Source organism: Echinops telfairi, unplaced genomic scaffold, assembly GCF_000313985.2.
Source record: "Echinops telfairi isolate 266 unplaced genomic scaffold, ASM31398v2 ScPeMD7_1;HRSCAF=3_0, whole genome shotgun sequence".
In the NCBI taxonomy this organism is placed as follows: Eukaryota; Metazoa; Chordata; class Mammalia; order Afrosoricida; family Tenrecidae; genus Echinops; species Echinops telfairi.
The window spans coordinates 69,403-95,544 of NW_022103896.1; the positions used below are offsets into that span (position 1 = coordinate 69,403).

Below are 26,142 nucleotides of genomic sequence, written 5' to 3' on the forward strand. Positions count from 1 at the left end.
TCCAGCCATATGTACTAGTCACAATGCAGCAGGGTGAAGACACAGGCTATTGAAGATTGTCACCTTTCCAACCTTCTTATCCAAAATTTCTTTCATCAGCTTGCAAATGTTCTCAAATTTGACCTTGCTTTCTTCCATTTTCTTCATCCTCAGGTAGCTCGAGGCCATCCTTGTTCACTGAGACCAGACTCTTCCCATCAAACTCCTTGAGCTACTGCACACAGTACTCTTCGATAGGTTTGGTCATGTAGACTACCTCAAAGCCTCATTTCCATATTTGCTGCACAAAAGTAGAACTTGCCACCCACTCTTTGCTCTCAGCAGTGATATAATCGGTAGACTTCTGTACCTCCTTCCTGCAGGAGATACATTCTGAGAGGGAAGTCATCTCATCCCTAGAATGGGAGGAGTGACGCCAATGGAGTCCTCGTGGATGCCAAGCTTCTGGTTTTTGGAGAAGGCCTCGTAAGTTTCTTCTAGTTCTTGTGTCTGTGAACTCAGAAAAGAGTGCAAAGCACTTCTTGGCAATATTTTTGTGGATGACCTTCAAGATTTTGCTGCTAGAGCATCTCTCTGGAGATAATGAGGGGTAGGTCCTCAGAGTCGACTGCACCACGGATGAAGTTGAGGTACTCTGTTCATGGCTTTCCTTAATGAACACCCAGGGGGCATAAAGCTTAATGTTCTTCTTGTCCCCAAAGAAGTCTAATGGAGCCCAGCAGAGGATAAACAGCAGTGCCCTGAACTCCAATTGACCTACAGATATGTGGTTGACTGCCAAGTGGTCTTCCCAGTCATTAGTAAAACTTAGAGAATTCTCCATACTCCTCCTGGGTGATGCCATTAGGATTTCTGGTCCAAATGGGCTTGGGCTTGTTTAGTTCTTCCCAGTCAATATATTTCTCCTTAATCTTCTTGTTGCCCTAACCACTATCTGAGCTCATGTTTCAGTCTCGGGTTTCTCTTCTTCTTCCTTCTTATTTATTCTTCTTCCTCCTCACCTTTATCTTCCTCTGTTTAATCACTGATTTCCTTCTTGAGTTCCTTCTCCTGCTAAAGGTGATGGGGTAGCCTATAAACTGTGAGTGCTTCTTCACTGCTTCTTTGACTCTCCTCGCCTCCGGGTACTCTTTGTAATCTTCGAGGTGCAGAATCACTTTAGTTCCCCAACCAACAGTCTTACCCCGGTCAGCATGGACAGTGAATGACACCCCCAGCAGAAGACTCCCAAGCATACTGCTCATCATCATTGTGTCTTGTGATCACAACCACTCTCTCTGCCACTAGGTAGGCAGAATAAAAGCATGGAGATGTCGACATCAGTCTGCATACCCTCCATAAATGCTTTGGTACCTTGGTCATGCCAATTCCTATATCCACTAGACTCAGCGTGCATTTCCGAGGGTTGGGAATGATGTCAATTTTCGACTCTACCACGGTCCAACTTGGAAGGGTTTGTCAGGCCCTCATAGCAAATCTTGTCCAAGGCATCGGAAACATTAGAGATGAACTCCCGAAGGAAATTTTCCTATTGAGATTGAAGGTATTGATGATGAGGGACATGAGTTGGGTAATCACTGCATGAAAGGAAAACGTCTTCACCTCCTCCTCTCCATGGTGCACGTCCTGAGGCATCTTGAAAAAGAGCTGCGAGTACCAGTAAGCAGTAGCTATGGGGCTGTGCACAGATCACACATGCTCACAGGCTATGTGGAACTGTCTCTAGAGCCCTAAGTGTATCTTTAAGTAGAATTTGTAGGTAAGTCAGAACAGCTGCATGCAGTAAGGTAGTTGAGAGGCACCAGAAACCAAATCAGTCGAATTAGAACAAACAGGCATTAATGGGGAGAAAAACCAAACCTGGGCATAGTCTCACAGTCCACAGTGTCCAGGCTGAGTGAGTCGCACCCCAGGTTACAGGGGTGGTGCTTATATGGCCAGGGAACATGTGACTGGGCTGTCTTGAGTCCATATAAGGTAAAGTAGTCAGGGATTGGGAGATACAGGTATGTTCGGGTTTCTGGAATGTAAGGTGTATTCCTGGTTCTGGGTGTATTCATTTGTGCGGGTGCAGAGCGAGCGGTGGGCCAAGAACAAAGCGGGCACTGAGCCAAACTGGCCGAGCTGGGTGCAGAGCAGCGGGTCAAGAATAAAGTGGGCCATTAGCCAACTCTGGTCAGCCCCGCAGGTTTGTGTGTGAGATTCAAGGTCACTTGCTGCTAGAAGCCAGCCTGGTATTGATCCGGCCATATACTTACTAAGCCTTACTTTCATGCAAGAAATGGCTCAGCACCTTTTCAAGCTTCAAGTAAAGCTATAAAGATGATTGTAATGAAGGATTTGTTTTGCAGAAGGTTGATCCAATCAAAGTGAAAGTAAATTGACATAACAGTAAAGGGCACATTCAGTTTGTCCATAAGTTGGACATTCATAACAATGGGAATACTTGGATAGTAAGCGCTGTCTTCCAGCTGGTAAATTTGTTTCTCATAAGGAGAGAGATTAACAATTCTACACTAGCTTTACATGCATGTTGAGGCTGAACAAGTAAGTAAATAATTGCTGGACCAGTAGCTAAATTTCTCACTATTGGATATTCAAGAAAGGAAAGCTAAAATGAGCCCTGTAGTGGAGGTACTAGAGACATCAGTATAAACTCATGTGTAGTTTAATGGAGTGTGTGTGTGTGTGTGTGTGTGTGTGCAAAGATGAATAAAGAAACAATTATAGAAATGTGTGTATTTATATGGGTTATGTAAATGTAAAAGAAAACCAAGATCCTCACAATTGGAACAGTAAACAACATCATGATCAACTGAAAAAGATGAAGTTGTCAAGGTTTTTATCTTGCTTGGATCTATAATCAATGCTCATGAAAGCAGCAGTCAAGGATCAAATGATGCGTTGTATTGGGTAAATCTGCTGCACAAGGCCTCTTTAAGGTGTTGAAAAGCAAAGATGTTACTTTGAAGACTAGGTTGTACCTGACCCAAGCCTCGGCATTTTCAGTCATCTCGTATGCATGTGAAAGTTGCACATTGAATAAGAAAGACAAAAGAAGAATCAATGCATCTGAATTGTGGTGCTGATGAAGACTATGGAAAGTACCAAGGACTGCCAAACGAATTAACAAATCTGTTTTGTAAAAGGTACAGCCAGAATGCTTCTTAGAAGCAAGGATGGCAAGACTTTATCTCATATACTTTGGACATGTTATCAGGAAAGACAAGTTCCTGGAAAAGAACAATATTCTTGTTAAATAAGAGAAAGACCTATGACGAGATAGATTGACACAGTAGCTACAACAATGGACTGAAACATATAAACAATTGTGAGCACAGGACAAGACTAGGCTATGTTTTGTTCTATTGTATGTAGAGTTGCTATAGGTCAGAACTGACCCAACAGCACCTACTAATACTGCACGGGGAAGCCAGCCCCTAGCACATCATCACGGGTCCAGTAGGCGCAGTTGTACAGTGATAATAAGTAAAGATTATTGTAAAGTCATAGCATGTGAGAGTGAAGAGAAATAATCAAATAATGAAGTCAGACACAATTCATGGTAGCAGTGCTCACCTCAGCCCCGCTTGGTGATCCATGTGGAGAGAGCGCCGATATTTAATGCAAACCAAGGCTTTTATATTCTCTGGGGATATGCAAGCCCCCTAATTACAGGTGAAGATATACATCACAGGAAAGGGTTGTGCTATAGATAGTACAGTAATGGAAGGGGGTGGTCTAGGGGCATATGCACAATAGGAGGAGGAGGGATTGGGGGTATGCATGTGACAAGATGGGCAGATCCTAGATTCAGGATGGCAGCTTTTCTTTGGATGTTCTGAGCGTTCTCTGGATCTCCATAGGAACTATTAGCAGTAGAGTGTAAACCCCACCTACAGGAAGCAAGCTAATGGTCACAAGCCTTAGGGAGTCCATTGTCCCCAGCAGCAGGGAGCAGGCCCACCCCTTGGGAAATAATTTTTATTATTAGCTGTAAGCAGTGTCCTAAGTCTAACTTATTTGGGGGAGAAGACTTGGAAGAAATCTTTCTGTTTTCCACATAACACCATACGAGTTACTATGCATTTGTATATTATCTAGCTCTGTCTGTTAAGAAGGCCTATCGCAGTGATCACACTAAGAGCCCAGAAATAGCCTTATTTATTTATTTTCTTTTTTGCTGACCTCCCTCTTTTTATATATTGCCTTCCCCTTCATTCAAACAAATATATTTGCCCTAAAGCAGTGGCTCTAAACCTTCCTAATGCCTCAACCCTTTAATACAGTTCCTCATGTTGTGGTGACCCCAACCATAAAATTATTTTCGTTGCTACTTCATAACTGTCATTTTGCTGCTGTTATGAATTGGGCGACTTCTGTGAAAGGGTTATTTGACAACCCCCACCCCAAAGGGGTCGCAACCCACAGGTTGAGAACCGCTGCCCTAAAGTTAGTGATAAAGAGTATCTGGCGTATCTACAACATCATAATATCTAAAATCAAGAACAAGGCAAGGGTCCCTGCTCTGTCACTTCAGTTCAACATTAATTATACTGATGGTTTTAGCCATTGTAATAGACAAGAAAATGAAATAAAACGTATTCAAGTAAGAAAACATTCTCCTTGAAAATGACCTGATCATATTTGCAGAAAAACCTGAAGATTCTATTTTTTAAAATGCTATTAGAATGAGAGAGTTTAGCATTTTGGAAGGATAACACTCAATATGTAAAAATTCATTGTATTCTATATACCAGCAATGAGCAATCAGAAATTGAAACTTAAAAGCAGCATAATTTAAATGGCACACACACAAAAAAACAAGAGAACACAAGAATAAATCTAACAAAAGTCTGTGTTATGGATTTAATTGAGTCAGTGGGCAAGGACCCCTGGTGGTACAGTGGTTAAGCACTTTGCTGCCAACCAGAAGGTTGACAGTTTAAACCCACTCAACTCTGATTTGTATCTCACGCCGTTAATACAAATAAACTCAAATCACAGACCTAGATATAGAATACAACTTTAAAAAAAAACTTTAGAGAAAATTTGATGTTAGGATAGGCAAAGATTTCTTTAATAAGATACAAAAAAAAGATACAAAAAGCCGAAAATTTTGATAAATTGGACTTTTCAAAAATTAAGAACATCTATTCTTCAAAGGACACTGTTTAAGAGTGAAAAAACAAAAGACGTTTTGGAAGACAGTATTACAAAAGCAAAGAATGAATAAAATTGGGATACCAACTGCATGTGAGGGGACAGAGAATAAGTCAGGGCATAGGGAGGCAGAGTGGACTGCCAAGATTATGATATCACTCTTTTTCTTAAATTAGATGATAGGTGACTAGTCATTTTATCGGTATTCTTTTTTAACTATTATTTTAAAATATAATTTACATGCCAAATAGTTTCTAGGCTAATTCCTATGAATTGGAAGTCAGACATACCTCCTGTCCAACCTTTTACAAATTCTGACGCCAATCATCCCTCTCACGGCAGGCATTATTTATTTCTACGCTGGGGTTGATAATTAATGTCAGTCAGTGGTCACATAAAACTCTCACACTTAGGGGTTTATTAGGGAAGTAACGGTACAATTTTGGATCAGGAGGTAATTCTTCAGACTGGACACCTCCTCTTTGACAGTGTCCACAGATAGTCCTCTTAGTCCTTGATTTCTCACTCCTCGATTTGGCCTCTGCTCTGCTCAGACAAGTGTTACAGTTCTACCAATAAGAGCTTGGAAGCACTCCCACTTAAATTCTCCTTACTTTTATGTACTTGATTCTCTAGCTCTGTGGGCCAGGAAGCCAACTGTGCCATCTTGTGCCAGTCTCCGGGATCTACTGCTGCTTTTTCCTGCTGCTTGACTCTACTATGCTTGCTGCTACCTCTTCTCATCAATACTTTCTCCAGTGTTAGTGCTTTATCTCCTGGGTCTAGGAGGTTCTTAGTGAAAGTACACTAGAGGGTTAGCAAAACTGATCAGCCCTCTCACTAGAATTCCATACATCTTATGTGCTTGGTCCCATCCTCACAAAGGTTTCATGTACCTTATTTGTATTGGAAAAACTGTCCAATCTCTTCGGTGAGTCACAATCACCCTATTTACATAGTCACACTCAGTCATTCTGTAGGAGTTACAAGACTATCCATAACTCCAAGACCCATAGTAAGTAATTCACTGAAGTACAATATTCAGAGCTGTATAACCTTCATAATTTTAGAACAGTTTCATTATCCTCAAAAGAAACTCCTTTCCTAGCCTTAGGCCAAACCCAATGCCATGGAGTTGATTCTGGTCCATAGTAACCCTTGGCAACACTAATATGCTCTCTATCTCTATAGCTATGCCTATTCTGAAATTAATATAAATTGAATAGATAATATGTGATATTTTGTGAGTGATTTCTTTCATTTAACATAATATTTTCAAGATTCGTCCATGATGGACCATCTACCCATACTTTACTACATTCTATTGCCTAATATTTCATTTTATGGATTTATCGTATTTTATATGCTCGTTCATCAAATGATAAACATTTGGGTTATTTTCATATTCTCATTCTGGAATACCAATCATTTTATAATATACTTCTTTTGAGATGCTGCCCCTAGATTAAACTCTAGAAAGGTAATGGTGACAACACTGAAGGTGGAGTTGGTGTTGCAAAGCTCAGGGCTGAAACTGGATACAAGAGGTCATAGGGTGCTGTGGGTGGGGCTTGCTGCTGTTCTGACCTATAGAAGAGACCCATGAATCCTCCCCTTTCAGGAAACTATAAAGCAGTGGTTCTTAACCTTCCTAATGCCTCGACCCTTTAATACAGTTCCTCATGTTGTGGTGACCCCCCTAACCATAAAATTATTTTCTTTGCTACTTCATCACTGTTATTTTGCTACTGTTAAGAATTGAGAGACCCCTGTGAAAGAGTCGTTTGACCCCCTAAGGGGTCATGACCCACAGGTTGACAGTCGCGGCTATAAAGGGTTGACTTTCTGCTCCTTCCAGCCCTAATATATGGTGTGTCCTATCATTCCCTGACTACAGCCCATTCTCCAAACCAGTGCCTGTTCCCTGTGCACTCTCATTTGCATGTGCTATCATATATCCTCAATGTCTCTATCTGTGATTTAATGAACAATCATGTTCAGCACCCATGCCCCTGAGCCAGCCCATGGAGCCCTTTGACTTTTGAGACCAATTCTTCCCCATCTATACTGCTACTTCCAAGCACTTGTTATCTCTGCCTAAACTTAGCAAGAGATTATCTTCACATCTCTATCTGCATTCTTTACCTTAACAATGTATTTTTCACATAATATTACCTTCTACAAATAAAAGATAACAAACTCTTCTACACCTGCAACATATAAGTGTGTTGGGTCCTCGTCCCTAGGACTACATCCTCCTGCTGACTTGTGTACAATAAGCTCACACCTCTCCTATACATTTCCTTGATCAGGCATCCCATCTATGTGCTCCTGATGTCTGTCCTGCAAAGCTTTCTAAATCACAACATTTATTTCCTCCAAAGTGCCTCTGAAAACCTGGTTCACAGTAGAGCTGTGGAGAGGGCAAGGATACAGGCAACAATAGGCTCAAACTAGAGTTTACATCATTCTCTCAAACCCTTCACTTAGCCTTCCTGTTTAAATATATGTCATCTTATTTCTAGTTGGTTGTCCCTTTAACTTTTCAACAGCAAAACCAGTTCTAGAGTTCTATTTACTCTACATTTGCAAATAGTGTTAACATTTTCACTTTTGATTTGTTTCAGAATGTGAAACCAAGAAAGAGAACCAAAATAGGAATTTGATTATGAAGCCTTTGATTTCAGAGGAAATATCTGTGATTCTGGGGGAAACTCCCATGGGGAGAACTGATCAAGAGTCCAGTGAAATTGAGAGAAGCTTCTATCTGGGTTTAAACTGCATTGGCCATCAGAAAGTTCAAATCTCAAGCCAGAACTTGCTCCTTACTCAGCATCCAGTGGTTCCTAATGGAGAGAAACCCTACAAGTGCATTGAATGTGGAAAATCCTTTGGTCGGAGCTCCCATCTCCTTCAACATCAGAGAATCCACACTGGGGAGAAGCCATATATATGCAGTGTATGTGGGAAAGCCTTTAGCCAAAGCTCAGTCCTCAGTAAACACAGGAGAATTCACACGGGAGAAAAGCCCTATGAGTGTAACGAATGTGGGAAAGCCTTCAGAGTGAGCTCAGATCTTGCCCAACATCATAAAATACACACAGGAGAGAAGCCTCATGAATGCCTTGAATGTAGAAAAGCCTTCACTCAGCTATCACATCTTATTCAACACCAGCGGATCCACACTGGAGAACGGCCATATGTGTGTCCAATATGTGGGAAAGCCTTTAACCACAGTACAGTGTTGCGGAGCCATCAGAGGGTGCACACAGGTGAGAAGCCTTATGAGTGCAATGAGTGTGGGAAGACCTTCAGTGTGAAGAGGACACTTATCCAGCATCAGAGGATACACACTGGAGAGAAGCCTTACACATGTAGTGAATGTGGGAAAGCCTTCAGTGACCGCTCGGTTCTCATTCAGCATCACAATGTACACACTGGGGAGAAGCCCTATGAGTGTAGTGAATGTGGGAAGACCTTCAGCCACCGATCCACCTTGATGAACCATGAGCGGATCCACACTGAGGAGAAGCCCTATGAGTGCTATGAGTGTGGGAAGGCCTTTGTTCAACACTCACACCTGATTCAGCACCAGAGGATCCACACCGGAGAGAAACCCTACGTTTGCAGTGAGTGTGGGCATGCATTCAGTGCACGCAGATCTCTAATTCAACATGAGAGAATCCACACAGGTGAGAAGCCCTTTGAATGCATGGAATGTGGCAAAGCCTTCAGCCTGAAAGCAACTCTGATTGTGCACTTGAGGACCCACACAGGTGAGAAACCGTATGAGTGCAATAGCTGTGGAAAGTCCTTCAGCCAGTACTCTGTGCTTATCCAGCACCAGAGGATTCACACAGGTGAGAAGCCTTATGAGTGTGGCGAGTGTGGGCGCGCCTTCAACCAACATGGGCATCTGATTCAGCACCAGAAAGTACACAAGAAACTGTAACCCTCAGCTGCCACAAAGCCAGGAGAATATTCACATTCAGAGAAACACATTACACACAGCACTGTGAGAAGTCTTCAGCTCAGGAGATGCTTCGGTTAATTCTGCAGGAAGCCCATCTATGGTGATTCAGTGTGAGAAAATAACTCCAAAGATAAGTTCTGGGTATATCCTTTTTATGGAAATCTTTGGAGAATGTCTGGAGGTTAGTTCAACATCTCACAGGTATATTACATAAGAACCATAATGTTAGAGTCAATTTTTCCAAAGGTTATCCATATTTTCATTAGAGGGTTCATTTAAAGCAAATATTTAAAGGAGGTTAAAATATTAGAACAGTTGTCACAGTTAAGCTTCCTTATATTCCAAAAGAACTTACTTTCCATCGAACATTAATTACATGCCTTTCCTAACTATAACTGGCCATCCTGATTTTGAGGAGCTCTGGTGGTGTAACTGAGTGGGTTTTGTGTTGGTCAGTTGTTCAAACTTACCAGCTGCTCCAGGGAAGAAAAATGAGGCTTTCTGCTCCTGTAAAGACATGCAGCCTAAGACACCCACGGGGTGGCTCACTTCTGTCCTGTGGGGTTGGTGTGAGTCATAATTGACTTGACGTCAGTGAGCATGAGACTCTAAGTGTGTGGCTGTTTTCAGTATTCTGTTGACAAAGTGCTGTGTGTGTCAGTGTAGACATTTGTTCTTAGATGCTATGTGAAATGGCTAGAAACCCTAAGCACGTGAAACTACCTGTTATGTATGGGGGAAAATGCTAGCTATACATTAGGGACAAATTTGGTAAATATATAGACCCTTTTATCTGGTGCTTTAACTTTCTTCAAGATCACAAAGAAGGTCTTGTCTTTTTTAGTGAAAATTCAACTAAAAACCCACTCTTAAAACCTTCAGAGCCTGTGCCCAAAACTGCAGGGTGTCTCAGGCCCATGAACCCCATGAAGGTGCATGAGGGGAACTCCATACTCAGAGCCCAACCCCATCGCTGCTACACCAAATGGGTGCCTCTTTAAACCTTACAGTGTTTTGTTTTTTAATAGTTATCGAAAAGACAGTACATTTAATGTATATTTTATTAACAACCAAATCCTCAAATTCAAATAGCTCTTTTTAGTTTGACAGTTTTGATTTTTGTGTTTTGTGTTTTAATTTTTATTGAAATAAAAAAATTAGTGTATTGCCATATACTATGATGAGTGAAACTTACTCACAATTAAAGTTTTGTGTTTAAGATGATCAAAATTATTTGTAATTTAATTTGTAAAGGATCCATTTCTCTTTTCAGCAAGCCACAAAAATAACAAATGTTGCAGGAGATTCAAAGCATATTAATCTTATAAAGATTTTAAGTACTAACCCAGGATTGATTAACCTTTAGGGACAGCAAATAGAATGAGGGTTTCTGGGGGTGGGGGATTGGGGGCAAAAGGGTTAAGGAATTCAGGAAAGAAAAGAAAATTTGGAAACTGATTGTGGTAGCAATTGTACCATACTGCATGGCATGATTGAAGTAGGAAATTATATATGTAGTAACTCCAATAATATATATTTTCTTTTAAAAAGAAAAAAATATGTTAAGTACTAGTAGAAGGAGAAAGATTTTTCCCTCCTTTGAAAAAATTATCCATGTCTCGGGAAAATGAGAAGCTAGGGTGTTGACCTTTTAAGTCCATAGCAATATTCTTTAATGCAGGCAAGAGCACACTGCGCCTTCTCTGTGAAGTGGAGATCACTGAGGTTTCATTTCAGAGAGAGGATAACATCACTGAGGTGTTACTTCAGAAGAACTATGATACCTGACATGTTAGCTCAGAAGTTCTCCACAACAGGAAGCCACAGATTCCACAGCTAGTAGCTTATTCAGTGGTTATTGCTCACAGTCTTCCACAACTCGGGTCAGTATTTCTACATATATGGACAAGGTAGAGTAAGAGACAAAGTCATATTCCCTCAAGATGAGTATAAAAGGTGGATTACATTCAGAATACAACAAGACTTGTCTAGTAAGTCCCTAGATATGTATTACAGCAGCAGTTCTCAACCTGTGGGTCACAACCCCTTTGGGGAATCCAACGACCCTTTCACAGGGGCCGCCCAATTCATAACAGTAGCAAAATGACAGTGATGAAGTATCAACAGAAATAATGTTATGGCTGGGCTGGGGGGGGTGGGTGTCACCACAACATGGAGAACTGTATTAAAGGGTTGTGGCATTAGGGAGGTTGAGAACCACTGTATTACAGGATCATTTAAGTTACACAGTATGAGTCATTGTGGATTTCTAAATCCTCCAATAATGGGGGTTGCCTCTAAATGGTTTTCAGGGAAATCATTCTGAAATATATATTTTGCTTTCCTACCTTCTTATATGGAGTGTGCTCAGAAATCCTTTTGCTTTTCCTTCTGATTTAAGCTTTCCGTGTGCCATTTATGAGCGTACAGGGCTCAGGTTTTGATTGAACTATGAACTGAGCCACCTTCCAGAACATGTGGGCATTCTACCTTTCCAACAGCTAGAAAATAGAAAGAGACTAAGTGTGCCAATTCTAAAACAAATTTCCACCTTCTCCTAATCAACTAGTGGAAATTACCCTGTAATATCCAGGGGAAATTCATAATTTCATGTGCTACTGATGGCATTGTAAGAAGTCCATGGGTTGCAATTTGTGTTTACCTTCTGTTAGATACCACTGAGTCAATCCTGATGCATAGTGGCCCTGTTTACAGCAGAACAAAACACTCCATCCCCAGGATTGTTGCTGTTTGAACCCATAGTTGTCCTCACTGTTCGCTTCATCTTCTTAATGGTCTTCCTGTTTTTCCCCCTCTGACCCTCTACTTTACCAAGCATGATGTCTTTCTTTAGGAAGCGGGCCCTCATGATCATATATCCGAAGTACAGGAGATATGAAGTCATGCCATCCTCACTTCTTTTCTTTCTTTTTTTTTTTTTTAAATCATTTTATTGGGGGCTCATACGACTCATCACAATCCATACATACATCCATTGTGTCAAGCACATTTGTACATTAATTGCCATCATTCTCAAAACATTTTCTTTCTACTTGAGCCATTGGTATCAGCTCCTCATTTTTTCCCCTCCCTCATGAACCCTTGATAATTTTATAAATTATTATTTTGTTATGTCTTACACTGTCCAACATCTCCCTTCACCCACTTTTCTGTTGTCCATCCCCCAGGGAGGAGGTTATATGTAGATCCTCACAATTAGTTCCCACTTTCTACTGCACCTTACCCTTACCCTCCCGGTATCACTACTCTCATTATTGGTCCTGAGAGGTTTATCTTTCCTGGATTCCCTGTGTTTCCAGTTCATTATCTGTACCAGTGTACATCCTATGGTCTAGCCGGATTTGTAAGGTAGAATTTGGATAATGATAGTGGGGGGTGTGGGGAGGAAGCATTAAAGAACTAGAGGAAAGTTGTATGTTTCATCAGTGCTATACTGCACCCTGACTGGCTGGTCTCCTCCCCGCCACTCTTCTGTAAGGGGATGTCCAGTGGCCTACAAATGGGCTTTGGGTCCCCACTCCGCATGCCCCATCATTCACAATGATATGATTTTTTGTTCTTTGATGACTGATACCTAATCCCATCGACACCTCGTGATCACACAGGCTGGTGTGCTACTTCCATGTGGGCTTTGTTGCTTCTCATCTAGATGGTCGCTTGTTTATCTTCAAGCCTTTAAGATAGCCATGCTCACTTCTAAGAAGCATTCTAGCTATACTTCTTCCAAACAGATTTGTTTGTTCTTCTGGCAGTCCATGGTATATTCAGTATTCTTTACCAACACTATCATTCAAATGTATCAATTCTTTTATAGTCTTTCTTAATCCTTATCCAGCTTTCATATGCATATAAGGCAATGGAGGATACCATGGCTTGGGTTAGGCACACACTTTAAAGAGGGATTTTTCAGATTTTCCAAATATGAAATATTTAATTTCATGACTTGTTTTCATGGGCATTGATTATGGACCCAAGTAAAATGAAATATTTGATAGCGTACATCTTCAAATTTCCCCTTTGATATTATGGAAAGTTGACCTCACTTTCAAATGTTTGAACCAACCAAGTAATGTTTGCAACAAATTCTTCTTGACGACCACCATCACTTGCAGCTCATGCAGTTTTTAAGTCATGGAAAAGGTTTCAGACCATTTCTTACACTAAGGCTGAATAAGAACCATATGCATCTGTCTCAGGTAATCTACAAATCAACTTAAAGACACACTTGGGCACAGATCGCATTTATTTTATATAATAATACAATCATCCCACCCCCGCAACATGCAAGTTTTACTAAACAACGGTAGAATTAAAAAAGCCACCTATAAACTTGCCTTGGAATTTTACTTGCTGAAAGGCCAAATGCTAATCAGGGAGTACTTGGTTACTAATGTTTCTTTCACTTGGTTGCATAGTCCCTAAGCCTGCAGGTTTCTTCTTAGCTCTGTGGTGTAGCTGCTTCTGTTTCTTTCCAGCTAAGCTCTGGGTCACAAGGTGGTTGCTTTATACCTAGCATGTGCCAGATTATGGACACAGTGATATGACCCAACCCTGTTCTGGAGTTAAGGCTCATTCTAATGTGCATGTGCTAACTAGAGGATTGCAGGCCTCATTACTATTTAACCCCATTGTTGAATAAACTCAAGATTTCTCTTCTCCCCTGTGTCTTACTTTCCTGTCTCCTTTTTCTCCCCCTATAATTGCACACGTTGCTCCTAATGACCCATTCAACTGTGGGGCTGGAACCCACAAGAATACAAATGCATATTATTGGGGATTAGTCATATAGGCATGGTTACCTATAGAGTTCACTTTGGTGTCCAGCCCCTCCTGAGATTGAGTTTACATTACATGGCCCAAGCCTCCCACTATAAATCATATTGTTAGAATAGATTATCTAGTCTGGCCCAAGGTTCCCAATAAACAAAAAACACTATCAAGTTAGACTTCCAAGAACTTGGAGATTACCTGCCAGGAAACAAGGGTAAAGATCATACCTGTCTTTGGATAATGATAATCTGACAGGTGGTCTGAACCCATCCCCGTCTCAAACTGCTCTGTGACCTCAGGCAAGCATTTTACCATTCCCGAGCCTCAGGTTCTCATTTGTAGATCCAATATCATGAAATCACTATAGGAAGCCCAACCCAACACCCAGGACATAACCAAGGGCACAGTAATTCAGGCATTCTGCCTCACGTGTGTTGTTCCAAAACTTCTTTTTGGTACAATGACTATTCCTTCTTCTTTTGATGCTTTCAGCATTGTTCTATGTGGAATCTCATGGAACCCTTCAACATTGAAACACGAGGCCTGGACTTTTCCTTCGGTTTTTTTCAGCTTGAGATGTGCTGAGCAGACTCTTTATTTTTGGCTTTCTGACTCCAAGACTTTGCACATTCTATTATAATAATTTGTGTTTTTTAGATACCCACTGAAATTTTCTGTTCAGCTTTTTTATCTCGTTATTTCTGCCATTTGCCTTAGCTACTCCTTCATTATGTGATGTAAATCCTAGCTTCCAGTTGTGTTTATGTACCCATTGTGATGTGAGTTGTCCATCATTTTAATGAGGCAGGATTAGGATGGAATTTATCTTATTCGAGGATGTGATTCAAAGGTGGTGACCCTTAGTTTCTTTCAGGTGTAGTCTATTTCCAATATATAGGAATGCTCTGCTGGTTTGCTCTTTTGCTCTGAATCCTGCATCTGGTTCGTCTCCATCTGACATTCAGTTCTCTTTCAGAGTTGAACCTATGGTCTGACCGGATTTGCTGGATTCTGTAGCCTTTTGAACTGGAATCTTGTCATCTAACCTACCAATTTGAATTTGTCTTATCCAGCAGCCATGAGTCCGGAAAACCATCCATACTAGTGTCACAGATTTTGAACCTGCCAGTCTCCACAACTGTGTATGACATTTCCTTGACATGTCATGAGTTCTGTGAGATATTGAAGCAAATTATGAAACACAGATTTGATTGGGAGTGTATTCTAGGGAGGAGTACTTGATGCCAGCAATAATAGAGTGGCAAAGCAGTTTGAAAGTTATATATTTTGTCATATTATATATTTTATCAAGGGTTCATGAGGGAGGGGGGAGCAGAGAGCGGGAAGGGAGGAGCAAAAAATGAGGACCTGATGCCTGGGGCTTAAGTGGAGAGCAAATGTTTTGAGAATGATGAGGGCAATGAATGTACAAATGTGCTTTTCACAATTGATGTATGTATGGATTGTGATAAGAGTCGTATGAGCCCCTAATAAAATGATTTTTTTTAAGTTATATATTAAGGACATCTTTAACCTCCATATCGTAGGGACTGCTAGATCTCTCTCGTGGGAGAAATACCTCAGTCCTTGGCTTCACTCGAGAAAGAATTCACTCCGAAGTCTGGATTGTGATCCAAGTGAGTTTCATAAGGGATTGAAGAAATTTCAGGTTTTACCCAGGTGCCCTCAGGGCACTTCACCCCCACACATGGAGTCCTGAAGCCACAGGAGATGCTGCACAGCTTCCGAGGAGCAGCTTGAGAAGCAGAAGGGTCTGGAATCTAGCTTTTCAGTCCTCAGCTGGTAGGCGTGGACGACGATCCTGGTCGACCCCATTGGCTAAATTGAATTCACCTGGTCCAGAAGGGCCAATCCAGGTGTAACATCCACCTAGGTGTACGTATCTTCCTGGTTGGAAGCTCGAACCTCTGAGCATGTGCAATGGACACCCCAGTCCCTGGGCTAGCTACCTAACATTATGCCGTTGAAGAGGTATGGACCCAAATACTTGGGGTACTGGGAAAAAAAACATCCCTAGCAACTTACTGCTGGCAGAAGGGGCAGAGCGGGTCTTTGGGTCCACACCCTTCCTACTCTTGTTAGAAGGGGTTGTCCATTCAGGGCCCAGGATGGCTAAGGTTGAGGTGGTCCAGGAGCTGGTGGTCCTGAGGCTGCCACACTTGGTTCAGATACCTTGGTAACCTGAGAACTTATGGGGGTGGGGGGGACCAAACAGGTGAACAGTTTAGGTGAGACAGGTAAAGTTGCGAGGTGGCAGTCCCATTGGAGGTAGGTTAGTGTCACGGGAAGTAAGAAAAAAATCTTAGGATTGACAGGCATGGGCGTTTGTTCACTGTAAACCCAGAAATGGAGTAAAAGCATCCACTGGCTTAAAGGCTGTGAGGGGTCTGCAGAAGAGTTCTCAGTGGAGCCCTTATCTGTCCTGAGGTGGCAAAGAAACACCCCCCCCCACAGCTTTCAGGGGTGCATGTCTGTATGCTCCACTTCTGAGGGGTCTGGCTGCAACAGCTTCCAGTCACACCTGTGAATGGTGCCCAGCATCCAGGGAAGGTGAGGACAGGATAGGCAGCCCAATATCTAACCACTGACCTTGCTGCCACAGTGATCACCTGAGGTTCCAGACCTGCTACAGCTCTCCTGCTGCTTTGCTGGCTGGGCCGGGCCAGTCTTCAATGAACAGCTGCTCAATGGCCTGTGGGCGCCCTCACTCTTGGGTATCTGCCATAGAACAAGGGACACCTTGGTGGCCAGCTTGCCTGCAGGGCAGCATGGCACTTGGGCAGGCCTATGCTGGCTAGAGCAGTTCTGTGCCCGATGGCCCAGTTGCCAATGCACATAGCACTTGGCACTTTGGTCACGTGTCTAGGAAACCTGGGAGTGTGCTTTGAGGTGGGGGAGCCAGCCACCACCACCACCCCCCCACGAATCGTGGATTTAATTAGCACAATTGTACAGTTGAGATATATAAATATTATATTAAAGTCATCGAGAGCATGAGGTAGAAGAGAGAGTCAAATAATGGAATCAGACATTCCATGGTAGCAATGCTCACCTCAGCCCCACTTGGTGGTCCATGTGGAGAAAGGGGGAAGGGAAGGAGGACAAGGGAAAAGGGAAACGGAAGGAGAGGGAGTCAAGGAGAGGTCAAGGGAGGAGCTGAGAGAGAGGGAAGGAGAGCTCTCTCTTGCTAACCCAGGCCTATATACCTTTGGGGGCGTGAATAATTACAGGTAAAGACATACGTCACAGGAGGGGGTTGCACTATAGGTTATACAGGAATGGAAGGGGGTGGTCTAGGAGCATACATGCAATAGGAGGAGGAGGGATTGGGGGTATACATGTGACAAGATGGGCAGATCCTAGATTTAGGATGGCAGCTTAACTTTGACCTGCTCTCTGGGTTTCCATAGGAACCATTATCAGTAGGGTGTAAACCCCACCTACAGGAACCAAATAGATGACTGCAGGCCTGTCCATTGTCCTTAACAGCAGGGAGCGGGGGCCCACTGCAGTCTGGCAACTGATCGTCCTAAGGGAGGATGCCTGTAAGCATCTGACCTCTCCCCACATGGGAGGCTGTTGACCGGCAGTTAGCAGGTGCGGTTGGGCATGGGCGATGTCCTTCCTTCTCTCCTTCTCCTTGGCCTGAACCTCCCCTTCCTGTTCCCTGTTGTAGAAAGCCAGAGTAGCACAAGTAACCATCTCCTCTAGGGTAACTCCTTCAGGTTTCTGCACTCATTTTTGGAGCTTCTTTCGAATGTCTGGTGCAACCTGTGTGAGAAACTTGTCCCTGAGTAAGACTTGCCCCTCGTAGGAGTCTACGTCTACGGCAGTATGATTCTTCAGGGCCTCCTTTAGCCGCTCTAAAAAGCCCACTGGAGGTTCCGCAGTGCCCTGGTGAATCGCTGTCATTCTGGCATAATTAATGGCCTTCTGCCTACCTGACTTTAGTCCACTTGTGATGCACACCAGAAAACGTTTCCGTGCCCACTTGTCCTCGGGATCACTATGATTCCAAGCAGGATCTGTTAAAGGCACAGCTGTTTCCCCTACTGGGTACTTTTAATTCATCACATGTAACTCCTCTGCAAACGTCCTAGCTCCTTTGAGCTCTGGTTCTTTCTCAAAGCCTGTCATAGTTTGTCCCAGGATGACCATTACAGCCTTCCAGGTTAAATCATAGGCTAGGGTGAGGTGCTAGAAGTGTTCTATGTACAGTTCGGGTTTGTTAGAGTCACTGCCCAAGTCATTTTTCATTTGCTTCAGGTCTATTAGAGCAGCAGTTCTCAACCTGTGGGTCGCGACCCCTTTGGGAGTCAAATGACCCTTTCACAGGAGTTGCCCGGTTCATAACAGTAGCAAAATGACAGTTACGAAGTAGCAATGAAAATAATTTTATGGTTGGGGGTCACCACAGCATGAGGAACTGTATTAAAGGGTCGTGGCACTAGGAGGGTTGAGAACCACTCAATTCGAGTGAAAGGCTTGTAAACTGCCTGGGGACCAAACTCCCCAGCTGCCTGAGTGAGGGATCGGGAACCAGTCTCTGCAGTTTATGTAGGTCCAGACCATTCTCTAGACCACAAGCTAGGAGGGTCACTGTTTGGGGTGGCCCCATGGCCTCCAAAGACACCTGCCAGCAGGAGCAGGCTCTCGACTAAAGGGGAGACGTTTGTCCAGCAGCTGGGGGAACCTTTAGAGAAATTGGAATTTCTGGCTGGAACATCGTGGCAGCAGAGCTGTAGTAAGAGCTGTCCAAAAAGTGCTAAAGGCAGTATTGCTGAAAGGCGAAAGTCAACAGTTAGCGTGGCTTGGCCTCCAAATGCCTTTGGCCTAGGTTTGGGCAATGGAAAACCACCCAGTAAGAAAAGAACAACCCCACGCTGGCAGAATGCTAAAGCAGCTTGTTTGTAAAACCAGGAGAAAGCTAAAGGGAATGGAGGGGGAAGGGAAGTGTCCGGCTCTGGGACTAGGTGGGGCTAACTCCTGGGGCCCAAGCAACCTGCCACCTTGCACCACCACCCCACCATGTTTGGAGCGGTGGGTGCCATCTTGGCCAGGGCCACGTGCTCCGTTGCCCCACATTCAAAATGGCAGACCCTGGGTGGCACCATTTTTGCCAGGGAATGGAGAGTCATGCGGTTCGGGAAATGGTGGCCGCAGCTCGTGACCTAGTCGAAAACAAGGGGTGGGGCAGCCACCGGAGCCAGAGTCCTACAGAAACCAACAGGGTTTACATGGGTGTGCCTGGCCATCTATATGGCTGGAACACAAAGCATACCACTGAGACTCAAGAAGGCTTTGGGGATCGAATTTCTCCAACCCTGCAGGCAACAGGGTCCCAATCCCATCCCAGAAATCAAGACTGGGGAAGGCATGAAAGGCAGACGTAAAGTCCCATATACCAATAAGAATAGATGGAAAGACAGACACATGCGGATGGGGCTACCACAATACATTACGCGTGGCCCTGAGAGCCAGTTCTGGGACGATCCGCTGCGGTGATTTGGTGGGAGAAGTTCAACCCAGCTTCCTTTCCAGCTATGCGCTGTCTCCCAAGGGTGATGAGGTGGGGGGGAAACGTCCAGAGGTGCCCAAAAACCCATGAGACCAGGATGTGAGGGTCCACTCCAGGAAAATAGCTGGAGCCAGCTTACCTTTATCTCCGAGTCACACGGTACCAGTATGTTAGATCTCTCTTGTGGGAGATATACCTCAGCCCTTGGCTTTACACGAGAAAGAATTCACTCCAGAGCCTGGATTGTGATCCAAGCTTCAGGTTTTACACAGGCACCTCAGGGCACTTCATCCCTGCACATGAAGTCCTGAGGCCAGAGGAGATGCTGCACGGCCTCCGAGGAGCAGCTTGAGAAGTAGAAGGTGCCACAGGGCTCTGGATTCTGGCTTTTCAGGTCCTCTGCTGGGAGGTGTGGTCAACGATTCTGGTAGACCCCATTGGCTGAATTGAATTCACCTGGTCCAGATGGGCCAATCCAGGTGTAATGCCCACCTAGGTGTATCACCCCTTCCTGGCTGGAAGCTAGAACCTCTGAGCATGCGCAGTAGACACCCCAGTCCCTGTGCTAGCTACCTAACAGGACCAGCCTTCTACTTATCCTTCTGGGAGAAATTGCTCATGCACTGTGGAATACTGAGGTTGGAGAATCTGCTTCTTTTAACGTGAGCCATGATCAAGCCTGTGTTTTTTATTCCTGAGGGAGACATCCAACCGTTCCTGAAGATTGTTCACTGAAAACACAGCCCCAAGAAACAATCCAAGTAGAAAGCAGTTTTAGCTTAGAACAATCAAGACCAAAGAGGCAACATTTGCCCAAATCCAAAGATGAGAAGACAAGATTGACAAGGAAATTGGACGGACAGAAACAGGTAATCAGGGAGGAAACAGTACTGACATATTGTAGGGATTCTAACTAATGTCATGGACAATGAACTAATGATTGTAAAACTAATTTGCTATGTAAACTTTCAGCTATGAATTATCCTACAAGAAAATGATCACAAAATTATAACTGTGAAGAAGACAAAATTTTATTCATGTGGTAAAGAGAAAGAGGGGTGGGAAAGAATGACATGGCGTCAAAGCTTTGCCTGGGTCCAAAGAGCAGGATAAGACCAATAGTATAGATACAAAATCTGAGGTTAAATATTAGCAATTATTTTTTCCAAGGTCTTTGATACAAGTTTTGTGGTAAAGGTAATCATGAGGAGTTTTTGTCAATTCAACAGGCTGGAGGAATGGGAGAGGCCAACAGAATGTTAATTGTTCCCTATCTACATGCCTTAGTTCTGGGAGGACACCTTTAAACCAAACTTCCTACTTCAATTTCTCTTATCTTCAAAGTACCCTGCCCTGCCTTCCCAAATGTATCGGGGAATTTGATCCGGCTACTGCCCTACCCGGTCTCTTTGAAATCTCACCTTGGTAATTCACAGTGGTCAGAAATGTGCATGTGAAGTACACAAGGTGACATCGGGGCTGTTTCAAGGGTTAAGATGCAATCAGGTCTCTAACTGCAAGCCAAATGCCTTTAATTTCAGGCACTAACACAAAACTTTCACAATAAAATGTTTACTTTTTTAAAGGAGTCTTAGTATTCTTGGAGAACCTAGCAAGAGTATGCAAGACAGCCAGGGTTATGTGAATTGCCTCTCCCAATGTTCATTCAACACTCCAACCATAGCTTACACCCATGTGACTAACTTCTAATCTTATTCTGAGATTAACTCATTGAGACCAGCCCTTCTTGTTCTGAGCACTTATATCTCTGATATTGGGTAGAGATTGTGCTGCAGAAGTTGCCTGATCTTAGTTTAAGAAAGGGAAAAATGTATTTATTTGTTTGCTTATTTATTTATTTATGTTTCCCCCTAAACAGGCAGAGCACTTGTATTCACTTGTTCAGTGGAAGTGAGGGAAGGATAGAAATGAATAGATGGGTTGATTTTTGGCACTGGCACCTGTTGACATAGTCCACAGAGACTAAAGATGAGAGAAGAGGAAGAGCTGGCTGGTCTGAAGTTTGAAAATTTGTGCAGATACTGAGCCTATGGACATGACCTAGCCCCAGGGGGCTAGAGCTGATGAGCTTGTGAAGAGGCCGGATGGTCTGAAGTGGGGAGAGGTATATGTGAATTCCTGAGCTTGCTACTGGTACCCATTGACATAGTTGGGAATGGTCAAGACTGAGTTAAACAGAACCCAACCAGGTAATGAGAAAGATGTTTGACCCCGTGAGCTAGTGCACATTGCTTGCAGTCTTGATGAATGGCCTGCTCTATATTTAACTTTGCTTGTGGATGCAGACACACAATGTTCCAACTGGAATGATTCTTCACAACAAAGAACATAGTTGTCTCCTCAGAGCACTGCATAGGAATGAAAAAAATTCAAAATTGGATATCTAAAGCAGGAAGTGACAGAAACAAAGTAGTTGCCTTAATCAGCTTCTGTGGGGGAAGGTCAGATGCGCAGGCATTCCCTCCCCTGAGGGAATCAGTTGCCAGACTGCTGTCTCATCCCTCCACAGGGGTGGGCCTGTTCCCTGCCTCTGGGGACAATGGACAGGCTCCTGTAGGAGGGGTTTGCACCCTACTGATAATGTTCCTATGGAGACCCAGAGACCAACCCCTAGACCACCCACTCATTGCTGTGTAACCTATAGTGCAGCCCCTTCCTGTGACGTATGCCTCTACCTGTAATTAGTGGGCTGGCTTGCCCCCAAAAGGTATATAGGTGTGAGTCAGCAATATAGCTCTCTCTCTGACTCTGAGCTCCTTGCTGCTCACTCCCTGGTCACTCCCCTCTCCCTGTTTCCCTTCCCCTCCTTCCCTTCCCCCTCTCTCCACGTGGACCACCAAGCTGGGCTGAGGTGAGCAATGCTATCATGTAATATGTCTGACTGTATTATTGTAATATCTCTCATGCTCTTGATGACTTTAATATAATGCTTATATATCTCAACCGTACAATTGTGCATTACTGAACCCAGAAGTTGTACTTACCGAACCAGTGAGTTCAAGCAGCGGGTGGGGGCTGGTCCCCCTCCCCCCCCTAGTGCCACTCAATTTTTTAATTTAATACTACAAGCTTCCATGGGTGTGTTTAGTTTCAAAAAAAAGTCGAATAAGGGGAGATCCCCCACTGAGTACTTTTCTGTTTTCCTGATGGGTTTGGGGGAGACAGAGTCTGGGAAGATGTTAATCAGATTATATGATTCAGGTGTGACTATGAACACAGTTCATGGTGATTGTGAACATTCTAATTATAGAAGGTGTGACTGAAAGGTGTGGGGTTAAGGGGAAGAGGGAACCCCACAAAACATCACAGGTTCGGTAGGCGCAATTGTACAGCGATAATAAGTAGAGGTTACAGTAAAGTCATAGAGAGCATGAAAGTTAAAGGATGGAGTCAGACGCAATTCATGGTAGCATAGCTCACCTCAGCTAAGCTTGATGGTCCTCGTGGAGGGGGCTCAGTCGTCAGAGAAGAAGCCGCTGCTTCGTCCTCCTTAGTCACCTTCTCCAGCCACCCTCTTGAGAACCAGGGAGCGTCATTATTTATTGCTAACCACGCATCATATCACTTTAGGGGGATCTGATTACAGAGTCATACATCACAGAAAGGGACAATACATTTCATTCTTGAACAAGTTTGATCATTCTGGTGTCTCATACAATAAAGCAGACAACTACTATTCTGGGAGGCATGCAAGTCTCCTGATAGCAGACAATAACCTAAGTCACAGGGAGGGGTAGCGACATAGGCAATACAATCAATAGGAGGGGGATGACCTAGGGGTGTGCCTACATTTGTTGTGGGATAAACAGTGGCATCTGCTTGATTTAGACAGCTGATAATGGCTATCTAACCTTGGTCATCCTTGGGCGGGTTTGCCCTCTCTGGTATCTCCTGCAAGTAAACAGACCACCACTATCCTTATCAGAAGGGAGTGGGTCTTATTTAGGGTGAGTCAGACTAATAGTCTAGCCACTATAGATGGCTGATGTTAAGGAGAATAACCTCTGACCTACTTTTGCTGATCACCTATTGTAAAGTCACTCTTAAGCAGCTAAGTCTGGTACATATTTTGGGGAGACAACTTAAGAGAAATCCTTATGTTCCTCACAGAAAGGGAGTGGGTGGAGTTAATTCCTTAAGTATGAATGGGTTAATAGCTAGGAGAGATAGGGGGTAGCCTGAGATGTAGTCAATTTCTATGACTCTTCCAGTCAGGATTCCTTGTGAGGCATTACACTTCTGAACGCTACACCTGTGGCTATAATTCCATTTTGGATGGAGTTCTCTAGTAAGCTAACGGACAGAATCACAGTGGGATTTAGTCTTTACCTTAGCAAAGGGTGTGAACCAAGTCACAACCTTTGTTTCCTTCTGGGTATGATCTGCTGGAAGACAAAAACCACACCTCCATCAAAGCCATTCCTCTCGGGGGAGAAGGAGGGAAAAAAACAGGAGATGACAGTAAAGGCTCAATAGAAAGCAAATGTTTAGAAAATAATGATGGCAACATATGTACAAACATGCTAGATACAATTGATGCATGGATTGTTATAAGAGCCCCCAATAAAATGATCTTTTAATAAAAATAAAAATAGCCATTCCTCTCTATATAAGAGTCATATCAGACACAGAGATAACTTCCAGGACCATCAGAAGAAGAGTAGGTTCGAGATCTCTGAAGTGGGGTCGACCAAGTCCAGAGGCACCAGAGACTATTGAAATGGAGACTCCAGAACAAGGAACCAGGCTGGGGCCAGAAGCCAAGACAAAGAAACTGTGAGCAGAACAGAGTAGCTAGTCTGAGACTTTGGGACTGGGAGGCAGAGCAATAACTGGGCTTCCTGGTCCACAGAGGCAGAGGCTGAGGACCAGAGAGACTTAGTTGCTGACTGAATGAGGTGTTACTGTGAACCAATGACTGTATCCTTGCTGTTGACTGATCTTGACTTGTGGAAAACTATTAACTTCCCTACTAAATCTCCTTAGTTTGTGGGGTAAACAGACACGGCATCTCCTCAGCTTCCACAAGCTGTGACAGGAACAGCTGGAAGACAAATATGACCTCAGTAAACCTGACATCCAAAATAGTACCTGGGAAGAGCCGAAGGCTAGTGCAAGAGCCCAGTAGAAGGAAACAGTTTGGCATATCCCCACCACAGGTAGATCCCATTACTGAAAGTTCAAGTGCCAAGTAGGGACTACTAGGTGACAAGTTTCTACCACACTGCACAGAACCTAAGTCTGAAGGCCAAAGTGCTTAAGCCTCATCCTGGAAGCCCTGAGCTGGGACGAGGAGAGAGGAGGGTCTCAGAGAATCAGGGTGGACTGTTTTGCTCAGGATGATGTCCTACTATGGAATGAGGAGAACCAGTCATTTAGAGTAGCTGAATGGAATGGGATTTCTGAGAATGCACCCAAGCAACCACAGGGATTGGCAGTCACCATTCAGCACCATGCTGACATGCTCAAGTGATTCCACCCCACCCACACCATGACTTTCAGTGGAAGGTACCATTACTTCCATTTGCCCAGGCTTGCTGACTCAAATTATCTAGGCCCTCGCTATCTGACCTTCTGACTTCTACAGTTACTCTCCTAACACACTGTGATATTGTTGTCAGAGGCTCTCGGCAACCAGCAGCTGGACCAGCTCCATTTCCTGTGAGCTGAGGACATCCTGGGGAAGCTTCAGGAAGTCATACTACCAGGCACCCAGGAGTGACTATCAAAGATTGTCATAATTTAGGGGGGTGGGGGAAACAGAGGAACCTATAGAACTATCTAGACTCAGTGGGGCAACATGCACCAGGTACCTACCCTTCTTCCTGCACCTCTTCTGAGCAAAACCAACAGACAAAAAAACTTTGTTAGACCATATTTTCAATGGCGTTTATTGTTTTAAAAAAACAGCATGTTTTTAAAAAAGTATACAAGGGAACTTCAAAATATTCATGGGGAAAAACATGTTCAACTTAAAATAAAATTAAAAAAAGAAAACAAAAAAAAAAAAAAAAAAGGAAACTAAAACCTTTTCCCCCCCACAAACATCTTGGAAGTCCCTTATATACCATTAAATACTACTTTAGACTGCACTCCCCCCTCCCCTACATCTACAGCACTCTCACACAATACATACTGCAGGAAACACGAGCCACCAGGGATCCAGTCACCTAAGCAGTTCCCTTCAACAAGGTTGCAGTCCCTGGGGCATTAGTGGTTTGGGAGTAAATCCATGTTGATATCCTTCATGGGTGCTTCTTCATGAAGAGACCTCTCTAAGGTAAGGGTTCTTTTGATTTGCAAAAGTATCTGAACTGCAAGTGGTGATAGGCAAAAGATGTAAAGGAAGATGTGGTTCCCATGGAGACCAACATGGAGAAATGTGAACTTCTGAAGAATCAAGCAAATGCAATCAATACCAATTGCAGACTAGTATTCAATTGGCAAGCAGAGGTTGAAATTAGAATATTCAGTGAAAGGAGGCTGTGTGAAAACTGGACTGTCCACACTGTTGTCCCCAAGTTTGCTTCTAGGCAAGCAGGATATTCTCTAAAAATGTTTTCTCAATGAATGCATCAGTGCTGGTGGCCAACCATTCTGGAAAGCATATAGATATATGTAGCCATGTCCTTAAGAATTTTCTGCTTAAAGCTGA

At 43.5% G+C, this 26,142-nt stretch overlaps 1 protein-coding gene and 1 pseudogene across 3 annotated transcripts in view; one reads left to right on the top strand and one right to left on the bottom strand.

The window, feature by feature from the left end:
* LOC115872882 overlaps positions 1–1,635 on the bottom strand; it is a 5,848-nt pseudogene extending 4,213 nt beyond the window's left edge.
* ZNF250 (zinc finger protein 250) overlaps positions 1–10,507 on the top strand; it is a 36,156-nt gene extending 25,649 nt beyond the window's left edge. For all 3 annotated transcript variants that reach the window (XM_030888025.2, XM_045286915.1, XM_045286953.1), the window contains one exon: positions 7,791–10,507. In XM_030888025.2, coding sequence (XP_030743885.2) covers positions 7,791–9,115 — 1,325 coding nt within the window. In that variant the 3' untranslated portion in view covers positions 9,116–10,507. The remainder of the gene's footprint in view (positions 1–7,790) is intronic.
* Positions 10,508–26,142: the final 15,635 nt, after the last annotated feature.